The 17,500-nt window shown below is 42.7% G+C and overlaps 1 protein-coding gene across 1 annotated transcript in view; it reads left to right on the plus strand.

Annotated features, from left to right (window-relative positions):
- The window catches only part of LOC126991895 (uncharacterized), a 59,167-nt gene that overhangs the window by 27,747 nt on the left and 13,920 nt on the right, over nucleotides 1–17,500 (plus strand). Inside the window, exon 2 of the mRNA XM_050850543.1 lies at nucleotides 5,419–6,352. Coding sequence (XP_050706500.1) covers nucleotides 5,429–6,352 — 924 coding nt within the window. The 5' untranslated portion in view covers nucleotides 5,419–5,428. The remainder of the gene's footprint in view (nucleotides 1–5,418; nucleotides 6,353–17,500) is intronic.

Below are 17,500 nucleotides of genomic sequence, written 5' to 3' on the forward strand. Positions count from 1 at the left end.
CAAGAAAAGAGAAAAGGAGAAGGAGAAGATGTGGAAGAAAGGAGAGACAAAGAGGAGGAAGAGGAAAAGGAGGAGGAGCGAGAGAAGGAGGAGGAGGAGCAAGAGGAGGAGGTAAGAAAGATGGGAAATGGAGCAAAATGTAAGAAGAGAGAGAGAAGAGATGAAAGCAAAAGGATAAAGTAGAGGAAGAAGAAAGAAAAGGCAAAGAGAAGGAGGAGGAGGAGGAGGAAAAGGAAGTAAAAGAAAAGAAGGAAGAAGAGAAAGGGAAGGAAGAAGAATGAGAAATGGAATGAAGAGAAAAGAAGAAAAAAAAAGGATAAATAGAAGAGGTAGAAGAAAAATAAAACAAAGAGGAAGAGGAGGAAGAGAAAGGGAAGGAGGAAGAGGAAGGTGACGATCGACGAGGAGGAGGAGGAGGAAGAGGAGGAGGAGGAGGAGGAGGTAAGGGAGGGCCTGGAATGAAAACAAAAACCTATCGAGTCGAGTGTAATGGCGATGATCACTACGATGGATGGTAGGAAGGAGGAGGAGAGAGGAGGAAGAAGAAGAGGAGGAGGAGGAGGAGGAGGAGGAGGAGGAGGAGGAGGAGGAAGTAAAGGAAGAGCAGGAACAATAAATGGATGATAAATAGACCCACAAACACACACACACACACACACACACACACACACACACACACACACACACACAAGGAGGCGATAGAAAGCTTCTCTGACGTATGAAAAAGTTTACCATCAAAAACTTATGGATAGAGAATCAAAAACCTTCTCCCTCCATTCCCAGTTAATCCTCTATGGTACACAATCATCAGAAAAGTCTAATTAATGGTCGCGAGCGGGCTTTTTTTAGCGGGCTTTTTTTAGCGGGCTTTTTTTAGCGGGCTTTTTTTAGCGGGGTTCAATAACAGATGGTCAGTTCAGGTTAAAGAAAGGTGTCTTGATACTCCCATCTAGAAAGCGTTCAAGTCGTAGGCAGGAGGAAATACAGACGAAGGAAGGCTGCTGTAGAGTTAACCAGTATAAGTGATGAGAGAGTCAAGACACTGGTTAACTCTTGCATAAGGAAGTTGGACAGTACAGGGATGAGCTGGAGTAGATTGTTATGTGGAGTAAGGCCGAGGGAGGAGTCGAGGCATGCAGTTAGTAAGTTTAAGAAGAGTAGTTAGCATTAAAATAGAGATAGAAAGGAAGGAAAGTAACACAGAGGCGGATTATAAGCGGTGAAAGAATCGACACTAGTTAACTCTTGCATAAGGAAGTTGGACAGTACAGGGATGAGCTGGAGTAGATTGTTATGTGGAGTAAGGCCGAGGGAGGAGTTGAGGCATGCAGTTAGTAAGTTTAAGAAGAGTAGTTTGCATGAAAATAGAGATAAAAAAAGAAGGAAAGAAACGCAGGGGTGGAATATATAAGGGTTGAAAGAAAATAAGAGAGAGAAAGGGAGTTGATGAAGGAGCGAAACAGAGAGAGAGAGAACAGTTGAAGGAAGAAAAATTAATGCAAGCAATAAATAATAAAAGAAAACGAAGATAAAGAAGGAAATAAGGAAAAATAGAGGAGAAATCAAGAAGAATTGAGGCCCCCAGAGGCAAAGGCAGGAACTCGCCAAAACATAGTTTTGAGATACAGCGCTTTGAAGTTTTGTAACTTTTATTTTACGATACTGCGTCAAGGAATGTGTTATGATTTGGTATCAAAAGAAAGCTGAGAACAATACAAATACATCTGTAAAAGTATCAGAGACTAAAATAATGTGTAAATATTTTTTTTGTAATTTATAAGTATGTTTTTTTTTAATGAAATATAGTAGGGGTGAAATTTTTACACCAATAAAAGTGTTTTTAAATGTTAATACAGTTGAGCAGTGAAGAGATGAGGTCCCTATGGGGCGTTTGGGGTGGGGGTGTGGGGTGGGGGCTTGTAGTATCCGTAAAAATAAAGTAATCTTGTAGTTTCCGTAAAAATAAAGTGGTTTTCCGAAAAAAATAAAGTAGTCCACACTGGATGCAAAGTTCATTATCCAAACTTAGCCTAATCATAACTTTGCGTAACCTAACTTAATCTAACTTGATGGTTGTGTAGGATTCTTATTGTGGGACGGGGAGCTCTAAGTCGTCGTCGAGGCGATCTACATCTGAGTCTCCATCGACGTCCTGGGCCCCACCCCTGCCACGCCCCCCTCCCCCACCTGTTGCTCCTTCCTGCTGTGCTTGGACAATGTCGAGGTAGAAGTGTTTGTATGCAGGTAACACGTATGCCATGAGGTCACGCAGGTCAGCGGTTTTCTCCTTGGATAACAAAAGAGGGCCTGGATACTTTTTCTCAAGAGGTTGGAGAGAAAGATTAGCAATTGGCTCCTTTTTCTTTTTGTTCACTAGTGAGACCTGAGTAGTGTTCAGGCCTCCATAGAGCTCTTGAACTTCGAAGCCATCTTTGTAGTGAGCGTTGTAGTTAAGAACACGTGCCTTAGAAAATCCTGCATCTTTCATACCGCCCCAGCTTACACACTTCTGAAGCCTCTCAAAGTCTTTGAAGTCCTCCCATGTCATCTCAACTACACGGAAAGGTTTTTCTTTCTTTGCCTTACGAATAATTTCTATGTAGTGATCTGTTGAGTACACACTAATGGGCCTTATTTTTTTTTCTATGACGCCAAAATCCCGATCACAGGGTAAGTATGAGTGTCCTGGAACCATAAAATAGTGCTTTATAAGCTTGAACCGGTCAGAATGAATGTGTCTGAGGCAACATAAGATAACATTCTTGTTTTTATTCTGACCGGAGCAGTTATCAGAAAAGATCATGAGCTTCGTGACAGTGGGGTCTATGTAGTTTAAAATGTAGTGGTCCAGACATGAAGCAATTTCACAGGAGCCCCTCTTTCCTTGGGTTTCATTCCAGACATACATAGTTCCCTGCAAATCTTTCACACTGTGGATTCCTAGGTTGTATGTCCACATTTTTCTTTATAGTACTGAATCCCACTTGACAGCCTAGGAGTCAGGAGAGTTTGCTGAAGATCAACTGCAATGACTGCAATGTGAGGCTTGTTCTTCTCCTCAGTGTAGTCCTTTAACAGCTTCTGTCCAGTATTTGCCCTTCCCTTGTGCACCGCAAGTTCCTCCTTGAGCTCACGAATCTTGTCTTCATCATCAGAGTTGTCATTATCCAGGCCCTCGAGCTCGGTATTGACCCGATCACAAACATTACATGAATCAGACTTGGGGGGTTCAAATCCAATATTAAATTCGTGGTCAAAAATCCATTCATACAGCCACTGTTTAACTTCCTTATCTTTGTTGTTATTCTTCTTAATCCAGTCTCTGTACATGTCGTACAAGGTAACTTTGTTTAATCCTGGAGGTAGATATTTCTTGTGTGGCGATTTGGCACGAGAGTAATGACTTGAAACAGTTTTTAAACTCTTAATGTGCTCCCTAACCAACTCACGCCTCTCTTCGCTGATCTTGTTGGCGGGCTCGTGTCGGCCTCGTTGGTCTGGGACAAGGGTTCCAGAGCTAGTCTTCTTCTTTATTGCTCCTCTCAAACGAGCGTCTGTCAGTCCATGGATAGATAAAAATGCTTGTAAACACACTGTCAAAGTCTCGTTATCACGCATAACAGTATATTTCATTCTTTCTTGCGTGCGACTAGGAACATCACGGTCCTTCGGCACTCTGCTTCGCTTAATTACCTCATGAGACACACGAGATGCTAGATAAGCTGTCTGCTTATCATGTGAGGCCATCTTCCAATAATTATCAAAGACAACATTAATGTGTTCCATACCAACACGGTCGAAGCACTTATTTTTACATTTACATGGTTTACCAATCTTTTTCTTCCCGACATTTTCTCCCTTCACTGTCTGATGCGCTTCACCACTGTTCCTTTTCTTCTTATTTACTGTTCGTTTCCACTCATCTTCCTTTCTGTTACGCTTCCGAGTAATGCTCTGAACCTCCGCCTCCGCTTCAGTATCACTGTCACTCATCTTGGTGCACTTTAAACACGAGAAAATGTGTAAATAATGCGTAGTTATAATCCTGCACGTGTGACACGCGGGAGTGTTTAAAAATTAAAGACTGAGGTGGCGGAGGGAAAAGGATGCACGCTGATTGGCTGGTGGGAGGTGTGTGGCTGGGGTGGAGCACGCTGATTGGCGCAACCGGGCGCGCGTGGTGTTGGCGAGTTCCTGTGTCTGCCTTTGAGAGGCACCTCGTGCTCTCACTGTGATGGGACAGAACTTTCACCCTTATTTAGCATGTCAAGAAGGTTGTGTATCCCTTCCAAACTTTTCACCGGTTAAGAGGAAGGCCTGAACTGTTCCAAACCATAGAAAACGGAAAATGGCCTGAGTGGCGAGTTCCTGCCTTTGCCTCTGGGGGCCTCAATTTAGGAAAAGAATAAAGAAAATAAAGATTCGCAAATAAAACAAGTGAAAAAAAACATGACCACGAAACAGAATGACAAATATGACCTTAAAAGAAAAACTGAGAAAGAGGGAAATAAGAAAAAAAAAAGAAATATAAACAAAAAAAAAACGAAAACAAAACAAAACAAGAAAAAAAAACATTACCTCAAAACAATGAAAAACTCAGAATGAAGGAAATAAGAAAAATAGCAATAAAATAAATAAAAAATAAGAAAAACAACATAATTAAAGAAAAACATCATCAAACAAGAAAAAATTACATTACCACAAAACAGAACGACAAACCTAACCTTGACACACTTTGAAGAGAACAGAACTATTACAGAAACCGGGAACGAGGAAATTTTCACGCTCTCCCGCCTTCAAATAACCACAAAACTCTCGCTAATCTTGTCAACACACCAAACCTTGATTCCCTGATGCATTTTCCTGTTTTATTCTCGTTTTATCTGTTGTATTTTATTAATCTATTTATTTATTATTTGATTTATTTTTATTTTTTGGTTCCTTCACGGTCGATTTGTTCCTCTGTCCAAAAAGTGACCAGGGGAATTTTTTTTTTTTTTTTATCAATGAAGGTAATGAAGGAGGAGGAAGAGGAGGAAGAGGAGGAGGAGGAGGAGGAGGAGGAGGAGGAGGAGTTATTGAATTGTGTTAGTCAGTCAATAGGTCAGTCTCACTCTCTCCCTCTGTCCCTTCCTCCTCCCTCTCCCCCTCACTCCCTCTCTCTATCCCACTCACTCACTCTCTCCCTTCCACTCTCCATCCCATTATTCCCTTCCTTCCTCTCTCTTCCTCTCTCACTCGCTCTCTCTCTCCTTCCCTCACTCACATACTCACTCTCTCTCCCTTTCCACATCCCACTCCCTTCCTCTCTCCCTTCCTTCCTTTCCCATCCCACTTAACACTCAGTCACTCTCTCATTCCCTCCCTCCCTCACTCACTCACTCATTCACTCACACACTCTCTCTCTCTCTCCCCCAGGGTCTCCACAATGCTGAAACACGTGGGTCAATACCGCTCCACGACCTCCCTGGCCCGCGCCCCCTGCCCCGCCGCCCCCGCCGCGCGCCCCCGGGACCCCTCACCCTCATGCCGGGCCACAGGGGGCGGGGACGAGGACTCAGCCAGCTCCCCGGAGGTCCTACGAAGGAGTCTGAGCTTACCGGGGTCCTACAGTGACTCGAGTTCACCGGAGTGCCCGAAGAGAGTCCTTGGGAGAGTTGAGGTCCAGAAGGAAGGCCTTAGACAAGTTGAGGAGCAGAAGAAGGGCGTTAGAGAAGTTGAGGACCAGAAGAAGGGCGTTAGAGAAGTTGAGGACCAGAAGAAGGGCGTTAGAGAAGTTGAGGACCAGAAGAAGGGCGTTAGAGAAGTTGAGGACCAGAAGAAGGGCGTTAGAGAAGTTGAGGACCAGAAGAAGGGCGTTAGAGAAGTTGAGGACCAGAAGAAGGGCCTTAAACAAGTTGAGGAACCGAAGAGAGTCCTTGGCCATGCTGACGACCCCAAAAAAGTCCTTACCGAAGCTGAGGATCTGAAGGACATTAAACCAGGTGGCAAAGCATCCTCAGAAGTCCCAAATAATATCCTTCAGCAAGTTGAGGACCCGAAGAAAGTCCTTGAGGCCACAAAGGAAGCTAGCGTAGGATCCTTAGAGTCCATGACAGTTCCTGAAGCTGAGGACTCGCAGGATGAGGATTCGAGCTCCCCAGAAGTCCAGAAGAAGGGAATGGCGCGTCCTTCCACCCTCCCCCGCCGCGCCAGCCCCCGCCCCCCGCAGGACCCACCCCTCACGGCCCAGCCCACGCGAAAGGGTCTGAGGTCCTCGGAGTCCTGCAGCTTGAGTTCCTCCAGCGCGTCCTTCCTCTCCCTGGCGCCCTCAAGGTCCTCCTCCACCTCCTCCCTTGCGGACCAGACCATGGTGAGGACAAAGGAACGGTTTTTGTTGATTCTCCTCCTCCACTTCCTCCTCCTCCTTCTCCTCCTTCTTCTTCTTCTCCTCCTCTCTTGTTGCTGTTGTTGTTGTTGTTGTTGTTGTTGTCGTTCTTGCTGCTTTTCTTCTTCTTCTTCTTCTTCTTCCTCTTCTTTTTCTTCGTCTTCTTCTTCCTCTTCTTTTTCTTTTTTTCTTCTTCTTTGTGTTTTTTTCTTCCCTTGTTCTACTTCTTCTTCTTCTTCTTCTTCTTCTTCTTCCCCCTCCTCTCCTTTTCCTTTTTCTTTGATTTTCTTTTTCCTGGTCTTCTTGTTCCTCTTGTTCTTCTTCTTCTTCTTCTTCTTCTTTTCTCCTCCTCCTCCTCCTCCTCCTCCTCCTCCTCCTCCTCCTCCTCCTCCTAATCTCCGCCTCGCTCTCAGGAATGCATGGGAATAAACTCTCTTTGTTTGTCTGTTCTGGCGAGTTTTTGCTTCTCTCTCTCTCTCTCTCTCTCTCTCTCTCTCTCTCTCTCTCTCTCTCTCTCTTCTGTCAAGGTTATTTTGTGGTTTTTCGTTGTTCTTTTTTTTCTTTTTTTTTCTTTTTTTGGAGGCGAAGGATTACGGGGAAACGGTGAGCCAAATTATATCTGTCTTGTTTTTGTTGTTTATTGTTTTTTTTAATTGCATAACTCTCTCTCTCTCTCTCTCTCTCTCTCTCTCTCTCTCTCTCTCTCTCTCTCTCTCTCTCTCTCTCATTACATCTCTTCTTGCTTTAAATCGAGAGAGAGAAAAAGAAGGAAAAAAGAAGGAAAAAAAGAAGGAAAATAAGAAATCAGTCTATCACCATCATTTCCAGACATTATTTTTCACTATCATTTCCATTCTCATTATTTTCTTCCTTTTTTTTTTACTTTTGCTTCTCCACTTTGAACTCTCCTCCACTTCCTAGTTCATAATAATATCTACCTTGGAATAAAAAACAAACTATTTATCTCAGTATATTTTTTCTCTTCCTTCAAACTCTTCAAGCGCATTCATTTCAACCTAAAAGAGAGAGAGAAGAGAGAAAGGAGGACCTGAACCTTACCTTCCCCTAAAAACAATTCTTTCCCCTCCTCTAACACACCCACGTAAGTATATGTATAAGAGAAAGGGTGAGGAGAAACTGAGATCTCTACTTATGAACGAAACGCCTTCACATATCACACACACACTCATATAAACAAGAGAGGGAAAGGAGGAATTGAAATCTACCTCTCCTAATCATTCATCTTTCCCCTCTAACACATGCACTTAAGTATACATATAAGAGAGAGGGAGAGGAGAAACTGAGACCTCCTTTTATGAACGAGATGTCTTCCTAATATAACACACATACACTCATATTAACAAGAGAGGGAAATGAGGAATTGAAATCTACCTCTCCTAAACATTCATCTTTCCCCTCCTCTAACACATGCACTTAAGTATACATATAAGAGAGAGGGAGAGGAGAAACTGAGACCTCCTTTTATGAACGAGATCTCTTGCTAATGTATCATAACACACGTTCATATTAAAAAGAGAGAGGCAAAGGAGGAGTTGAAATATATCACCCCCCAAAAAAATATCGTCTCCCTCATAAACACACGCATTTATATCCAAAAGAGAGGGAAAGGAAAAACCGAGATCCCCACTCAAAAATATATATATATATACATCATTTTGAACACTTTCATTCTCCTCATCCTCATGCAACATACGCAGATTTACTCACCCCCTTCCAATTAAAAAAAAAATAAGAAAAAAACACTTTCAAAAATCACCCAAAACTCCACAATTTCGTTTTCTTCCTCTCGTACAAGATCCGGAAATCCATCATCTCCCTCCTCCTCCTCCTCCCCCTCAAAAAAAAAGAAAAAAGACCCCCCTTGAAAAGTTGCATGCATATCTACAGCTTCGTTTTCTTCCTCTCACGTAACACCCGGAAATTTACCCCCCCCCCCTTCCCCCTAAAAAAATAAGACTGATCTTTCAAAATTATATCAATCTCTGCAATTTCGTTTTCTGTCTTGTCATATAATACCGGTGTTTTGATATTTTTTTGTTTTCTCCCCCTCCCCTCTTTTTTTTTTCCCGTGAGTAGCCTCCCGTGCTATTAGGAAAAAAAACATGGTCATTCTATCTCATAACCTAAGCTTGCAAACACCGATAGTTTCATTCTATTCTTCCTTAGGCGACACACACACACACGCACGCTTTTAACTAACCCCAAACCCCCAAAATAGCGAAGAACATACATCGTCTTTCAAAATCATAACCATTCCCTTCTCCTCATCTCTTCCTCTCTCAAACAACACCCTCACTTCAACGCATAATCTTCCTCCTCCTGCAACACCCTCACTTTACCTCATAATCTCAACTTGCCACTTATTTCCACCTGCTTCAAACACGTTTCGGACACGCTTGAATTCCGTCTCGCCAGGTGTGTTGTAACTGGACCAGGCAACAGGTGTGTGTGTGTGTGTGTGTGTGTGTGTGTGTGTGTGTGTGTGTGTGTGTGTGTGTGTGTGCCGCCTGTCATCACAATACAATGAGTCAATTCCTTCCGACGCTTTAGACTTTCCCTCCAGACGCGAAGATAATGGATCGGGCGTCAAGAGTTCAGGTGAGAAGGCAATTAAGGTGGAGAAAGGTGAGATAGATAGATAGATAGTTAGATAGATAGATAGAGAGACTTATTCACTATAGACAAGGGTATAAAAAGAGAGAGGAGAGAGAGACGAAATCAGAAAATGTAGAGGAAAACGTAGATAAGCAGATACAGAGATAATTTATACACGAGGGAAACTGAAGTATGAAGAGAAAAAGGAGAGAAAAATAAAGAGTTAATCTAGAGAGGAAAGACACAAACAGATAAGAAGATAGATAGATAGATAGACAGATAGTGAGAGAGGAAAGACGCACGATTATTATAGACTGATAAATAGATAGAAAGATTGCTAGATAGATAGATAGATATTGAATGATAAATACAAAGAAAAAATAGAGGAAGTAAATAACAGAGGAAGGAAAAAAAAGATAGATTGAAAGATTGCTAGATAGATAGATAGATAGATAGTGAATTATAAATACGAAGAAAAATAAAAAAAAGTAAGTCACAGAGGAAGAAAAATAAGATAGATAGATAGATAGTGAATGATATGAAGAAAAATAGAGGAAGGAAGTAATGAAGGAAGGAAAATTTAGTAAACAGAGGAAGACAAAAGAGACGAGGAAGAAAATTACTGAAGAAAGAGAAATAAATAACGCAGAAAAACAGAGAACAGGAGAGAGAAAACATAATGGAAATACAAAAACAAACAAACAAACAGGAAAAAAATAGTTTAAAAAATCCAAATAAACAAAAAAAGACAAAAATGAATTAAAACAGAACGAACGGATGAATAGTGGAAGTAATGGGAGGGGACAAAAAAAAGGAAATAAAAAATAAAAAAACAGGACCAAGGAAAAAAAGTAGAATTAATAAAAGACGATAAAACCGATAAGTGGAGAGATACTGTGTGTGTGTGTGTGTGTGTGTGTGTGTGTGTGTGTGTGTGTGTGTGTGTGTGTGTGTGTGTGTGTGTGTGTGTGTGTGTGTGTGTGTGTGTGTGTAAACAAGGAGTGAATAGAGAAAATAGAGGAAAAAAAAACTAAGGAGAGAAAGAATAATACTAAAGAAAAAAAGAAAACAAAAAAGTAAAAAAAAAAAAAACATTAAAAAGTAACAGTAATAATATGCCGACCAATGTGTGTGTGTGTGTGTGTGTGTGTGTGTGTGTGTGTGTGTGTGTGTGTGTGTGTGTGTGTGTGTGTGTGTGTGTTGCGTCACTGTGATTGAATGACGTCACTGCTCCGTCTAATTCCTTTCAACACATTCAATTTGCGTTTATTACATAGTGAGAGAGAGAGAGAGAGAGAGAGAGAGAGAGAGAATGTGCAACGAGCGTGGGATGTGGTCTGGATTAACGGGATGAGATTAGGAGGCTGGAGGAGAAGGAGAAGGAGGAGGAGGAGGAGGAGGAGGGAAGGGAGGGAGGAGAGGTAAAGCATGGAATGGGAAGAAGGTGAAGGGCATAGACAGACAGACAGACAGACAGACAGACAGACAGACAGGGTGGCGTGTAGGAAAACCTGTCTTTAATATAGTTTCTGCGCCACTCTGTACTCTACTGATATCTTGTTCGACAACGCTGCAGACATTTAGACTCTCCTCTTCCTCCTCCTCCTCCTCCTCCTCCTCCTCCTCCTCCTCCTCTTCTTCTTCTTCTTCTTCTTCTTCTCCTTCTTCTTCCTCCTCCTCCTCTTCTTCTTTTTCTTCTTCTTCCTCCTCCTCTTCTTCTTTTTCTTCTTCTTCCTCCTCCTCTTCTTCTTTTTTTTCTTCTTCTTCTTCCTCCTCCTCCTCTTCTTCTTCTTTTTCTTCTTCTTCCTCCTCCTCCTCTTCTTTTTTTTTTCTTCTTCTTCCTCCTCCTCTTCTTCTTCTTCTTCTTCTTCTTCCTCCTCCTCCTCTTCTTCTTTTTCTTCTTCCTCCTCCTCCTCGTCTTCTTCTTCTTCTTCTTCTTCTTCTTCTTCTTCTTCTTCCTCCTCCTCTTCTTCTTCTTCTTCTCCTTCTTCTTCTTCTTCCTCCTCCTCCTCTTCTTCTTCTTTTTCTTCTTCTTCCTCCTCCTCGTCTTCTTCTTCTTCTATTTCTTCTTCTTCTTCTTCTTCTTCTTCTTCTTCTTCTTCTTCTTCTTCTTCTTCTTCTTCTTCTTCTTCTTCTTCTTCTTCTTCTTCTTCCTCCTCCAATATCGCGACTATTGTTTCCCGGAGGTGTGAATGGATGCCTTTCTTAGGAACACAACAGACTGGAAGATTAAAAAGATATAAAAAAACAATAATAAAAACATTCTTGAGGCGACATCAAACACTCTACCACACTCCACGCACTTTGGATGCACAGAATACACGGGAAAAAATAAAATAATAAAACAGATGGACAAAATAATCATGTAAATTCTAGATAAAAAAACAAAGGGTGACGTTCTTGTATTGGAATTTGTTGCTAAGTCTTGAGGAGAAAAAATACGTAATAAGGGGAATAAGAACGTTGAGTATAACATAACTTTCATTTCGTATGCTCTGGTTTGTGCGATAAACATAAAGAAAAAAAAATCATAACAAAACATCTAACTTCAGCGATTTGGGACATGTGGAGCAACGGGGGGGGGGGGGGGGAGAGAGAGAGAGAGAGAGAGAGAGAGAGAGAGCATGGGCCAAGCAAAAGTCACCATACATCACGGCAACCACTATAAATATAAATTCGCGTGCGCCAGTAACGAGGTGGGGCCATCCGAGCGTAAACCATTAAAAGAGTCTAAAAATAAATCATATCAAAACAAATACAAAAAAAAAAGGAAAATTAACGAGTAAGAAACATCCCCCGACCACATCCTCACATACCAGCAGAAGGCAACAATAACATCACTAATTGACAATCCCGAGGAACCATCAACGCACAGAACGTAATCCCAAGGCGGCCGAGATTAGGAGAACACGGGCAGGCAATGATTAAAATAGGTACCCGCGTGTAAGGTTAAGCCCGGGAGGAATTTTTTTCTGTAACCGTCCGTGGCTTGAGATGGGACAACCACAACCACCACCACTACCACCATCAACACCACCACTACTACCAACACCACCACTACCACCACCAACACCACCAGTACTACCACCACCACCACCGCTATCAACACCAACGCTACCCACTCACATCACCACCACCACCACCATCACCACTACCAAAACTAACACCACTACCACCAACACCACCACTACTACCAACACCAAAACCACCACTACCACTACCAACAACAACACCAACACCACCACTTTCATCACCACCACCAACATCAACACCACTGGCAATACAACCATCACAACCACCACCAACACCACCATCACTGCTATCAACACCACTACTACCAACACCACCATCACCACTACCACCACTACCACAAAAATAACCACCACCACCATCACCACCACCACCATCTACACCATCACCACCACCACCCTTAATACAGACACCACTATCATCACCATCATTATAAACACCAGTACATCACCACCACCACCACCGTCACCATCGTCATTATCACCACCATCATCACCATCACCACTATCTCTTCTCTCACCATTAACACCAGCTATACCACGTGCTCTCAACCACCACCACCACTACCACCACCACCACCACCATATCTACATCCCCTCAACCACAAGTATACTATCACCACCACCACCACCATCATCACCACCACCACCACCATCATCACCACCACCACCACCCTTCGTTAGCACACCACAACCATCAAGAGGAGATATCCCTCATTAAAATAAGTAATGACAGTAATCAGCGTGGGAAAAAGGCTAATTGGGTCTACTTTTATCAATTAATCACCACCACCATCACCACCACCATCACCACCACCATCACCACCACCACCACCACCACTATCACCAACACCATCATTAGTAAACATATCCACCTCCTCGTCGCTATCTCTCTAAACAACAACAACAACAACAACAACAACAACAACAACAACAACAACAACAATAATAATAATAATACTAATAATAATAATAATAATAATAATAATAATAATAAAAATAATAATAGATTCACTTTCCTTTTTTATTCTTTATTATTTCTCTTTTTTTCTTTCTTTTAATCTCTCTCTCTCTCTCTCTCTCTCTCTCTCTCTCTCTCTCTCTCTCTCTCTCTCTCTCTCTCTCTCTCTCTCTCTCTCTCTCTCTCTCTCTCTCTCTCTCTCTCTCTCTCTCTCTCTCTCTCTCTCTCTCTCTCCTCTCTCTCTCTTCCTCTCTCTACTTCCTTTCCCCTCTTCCCTTTTCCTTCTTTTTCCTTCCTTCTCCTTCCTTTTCTCCTTCATTCCATCCTATCTTCCCATCTCTCTCTCTCTCTCCTGTCCTGTTTCTCTTCCTTGTTTCCTTCCCTTTTCCTCTTTTTTACTTCTTTCCTTCCCTTTCTCCTTCATTCCATCCTATCTTCCCATCTCTCTCTCTCTCCTGTCCTGTTTCTCTTCCTTGTTTCCTTCCCTTTTCCTCTTTTTTTACTTCTTTCCTTCCTTTCTTCCTCCTTCATTCCATCCTATCTTCCCATCTCTCCCTCCTATCTTTTTATCTTCCTTCCCTTTTCCTCATCTTTTCCCTCCTTCCCCTTTCTTCCTTACCCACCTTACCCTCCCACTTCCTTCCCTTCCCATCTGTTCCTTCCTTATTCCTCCTCCTCTTCTTCCCTTCCTTCCCTTCCCATTACTTCATTTCCCATCTCCCCCTCCCATTTTTTTTATCTCCTTTTTGTTCCATATTTCGCTCCTCTCCCTCCTCGCCAACTTCCTTACCCTCTTTTTGCTCCTCTCCTTTATCTCCCTTCTGTACCTCCTTTCCTTTCCCTTCTCCTCTTCTCTTCCTTTCTCCTCCCTCCCACTTCCTTAACCTCCTTAGAGACACTGAAGTAACACGGTGGAAAGTCCCTTAACCTACCAGAGCCGATTGCCGGACATCGAACCAGAAGGACGCGCTGGTTTACTGTCCTAACTTCTATTCTTAAGACCTCGGTTCGACCCCCGGTACCTAGTTATGTTACATTACGAGATTCTTATCCAGTTTTTGCACCAACCTCCTCCTCCTCCTCCTCCTCCTCCTCCTCCTCCTCCTCCTCCTCCTCCTCCTCCTCCTCCTCCTCCTTCTCACCTTCCTCTTCCTCTCAAGACGCACAGGTGAGAGGCAATAATTACCCATGTACAGGTGGACCGGAAATCAACCTGCCCCCTCCCCCTCTCCCTACCTTGCTCCCCCCTGACCGGATGACCTTGCCCCCCCGCTTCCTCCCCCCCCCCCTCCAATTGTCTCCCCTCTCCTTCTTACACTCTTTGAAACGTAAATTGATAGATAGATATAGATAGATAGATTGAGACAGAGATTAAACTGGATTCTCTCTCTCTCTCTCTCTCTCTCTCTCTCTCTCTCTCTCTCTCTCTCTCTCTCTCTCTCTCTCTCTCTCTCTCTCTCTCTCTCTCTCTCTCTCTCTCTCTCTCTCTCTCTCTCTCTCTCTCTCTCTCTCTCTCAGTCGACAAAAAGTTAATTACGTTTGTGTTAATACTTTTTTAACCTTACTTTATTATTATTATTATTATTATTATTATTATTATTATTATTATTATTATTACTATTATTATTATCATTATTATCATTATTAATTTCACCACCACAATTAGCTTCTTTTGGGGGGATAATTAACCGGTATATCTATCTGTCTATCTATCCAATTATCCATCCACTCAAAAGAGCACCAAATTCAACCTAAAATTAACCGGTATATCTATCTGTCTATCTATCCAAATATCCATCCACTCGAGAGAGGACCAAATTCAACCCAAAATTACACACCTTCACTAACTAGCAATCAACTTATTCACAAACTCTTTTACCTGTCCTATACCTGTTAATTCTCACTCATCATTAATTTACTCATCTACTCACCCAACCCTTTACTCTCTTACGTGTTTGTCTGTTGGTCTAATTACCTGTCTATCTTTTTATCTACCTACCTGTCAATCTATCTATCTATTTACCTACGAACCTATTTATCTATCTATATATCTGTCTTAATTAACACCGCCTATCTGTTAGTACTCATCATTAGGATACTCACCCAGATTAAATTTGTATCTATCTATTATTCTATATATCTATTACACTATTTAACTACTATCCACCTGACCCATATAACACAATCTATCTATCATTACTCATCGTTAGGTTACTCATTTACTAAACCAGTCCTTTACTCACCTATCTATCTATCTATCTATCTATCTATCCCCCGGTCCACCTGTCCCCGCAAATCCACCTGCCTAATCACACCTCCGCCCCAGGTACACACACACAAGGCCTCACCTGACTCACCCACTCACCTGAATTCACCGTCAGGAACGACTTATTCAGGTATTTCCGCCAGAACGTATTGCACCTGCCCGGGAGAGAGAGAGAGAGAGAGAGAGAGAGAGAGAGAGAGATGAAAGAAGGAAGGAATGAGATGAATGAATGAATAAAAGAAAGAGACAGAAACACACACACACACACACACACACACACACACACACACACACACACACACACACACACACACACACTCACCCATACCTCTCTCTCTCTCTCTCTCTCTCTCTCTCTCTCTCTCTCTCTCTCTCTCTCTCTCTCTCTCTCTCTCTCTCTCTCTCTCTCTCTCTCTCTCTCTCTCTCTCTCTCTCCACAACTACTTTCACTTTCATTCTACCTTTCCACGTAAGCAATTAGAATGTCTGGACAGGTAGAGTGCTAGACCCTCCCTCCCTCCCTCCTTTTCCCTCCTTCCCTCCAACTCTCCTTCTCTCCCTCCAGTCTAATTATGCAATGGAGATAAAAAGAACTGGTACTGTACATTGCGTGGTGGTGGTAGTAGTAGTGGTAGTAGTAGTAGTAGTAGTAGTGGTAGTGGTGGTGGTGGTGGTGGTGGAATGTAAATAAAATGGGAGAGAAAAGACAACATAAGGAAGGAGGAAAAGTTTAAAGCCGTATCATTATTTAATAGAGAGGGAGGTATTTCCTTCTCTTCTCTCTCTCTCTCTCTCTCTCTCTCTCTCTCTCTCTCTCTCTCTCTCTCTCTCTCTCTCTCTCATCTTTCTTCTTTCCTTTCTTTCTTTCTTTTCTTTCTTTCCTTCATTCATTCTTTCTTTTTTCTTTCTTTTTCTTTCCTTCTTTCTATTTTTCTTTCTTTCTTCCCTTCCTTCTTTTCTTTTCTTTCTTCTTTTTCTTTTTCTTTTTTCTTTCTTTCCTTCTTCTTTTTCTACTTCTTCGTAACAATCACTCACACACACACACACACACACACACACACATAAACAAACACACAAGCAAATTCCTTCATCAAATCTCTTTTCTTTTTCCTGTTTTTCCTTGACTTTCCTAACATTTCCCTTCTCCTCACCCATCACCATCACCATCATTTTCACAATCATAGTAACCCCCATCTTTGACACCCCTTCATTTCCTGCCCCTTCTTCTTCCCTTCCTTCCTTCCTTTCTAATCGTCACATCCTTCCTCTCTTCCATCATCTTCACTCCTGTTTCCTTTCGTGTCCAATCCCCATTTCCTTCCACTTTTAGCTATCTATCAATCCACATTATCGTAAGCCCCTTTCCACCTCTAATCCTCTGTTCCCTATCTACCCTATCGAATTTCCCTTCCTCCTTCATCAACTCGTACCATCATCTATTCCCTATCTATCTTTCTCTATTCCTTCCTTTCTTTCACCCTTTCCCTTCTACCAGACCGTCACCTAATATATCCTATCTACCTTTCCCTATCCCTTCCTCCTTCTTCACCCCTTCCCTTCTTCTACGAGACTGTCACGTAACATCACACCTGGCACGTCGGAACCGGAAGTTGCCACAGGTTAATTAATTCTACCTATCAATCCGCCTAATTTCCTCCGCGCAAGGTGAGCCAATCAGACCAAGGTTGCGAAGCAGGTGTTTTTGTTTCAACCGCTTCTGTTTACCTGCGAGTTTTTGTTCTTACCTGGCGTGACAAATGACGGTGTGATCAGGGGTGCAGGTGAGGGGGGGGGGAGGGGAGGGAGAGGGGAATGGAAAGGGGGAATGGAGGGGAAAGGAGAAAGAGAGGGGAAGGAGATGGAGGAAGAGAGGGAAGGAAAAGAGAGGAAAAGAGAGGGGAAGAAAAGGGGGAATAAAGAGGAGTGGAGAAAGAGAGGGGAAGGGTAGGAGCCAGCGTGGTGGATTGATGTGGATGAGAGGAAGAGGTGGAAGGGGAGTAACTAAGGTGGAAAATGGAAAATAAAGAAGTGGAGATGAGAGAGAATGAGAGGTGGAGGAAGGGAGGATTTATGAAGAGAGGGAGGGAGTGGAAGAGGGGAATGGGTTAATGTGGAAAAGTGGAGCTTGAGAGGAGAGGTGGAAGGGAGGGTGGAAGGGGAGTGAGATGGAGTGATGAAGACGAGAAGGGAGTGGAAGAGGGAAGTGGATAAGAAGAAAATGGAGAAATAGGAAATGGAGGAGAGTGGAGGAGAGATGGAGA

This window comes from Eriocheir sinensis, unplaced genomic scaffold, assembly GCF_024679095.1.
Source record: "Eriocheir sinensis breed Jianghai 21 unplaced genomic scaffold, ASM2467909v1 Scaffold358, whole genome shotgun sequence".
In the NCBI taxonomy this organism is placed as follows: domain Eukaryota; kingdom Metazoa; phylum Arthropoda; class Malacostraca; order Decapoda; family Varunidae; genus Eriocheir; species Eriocheir sinensis.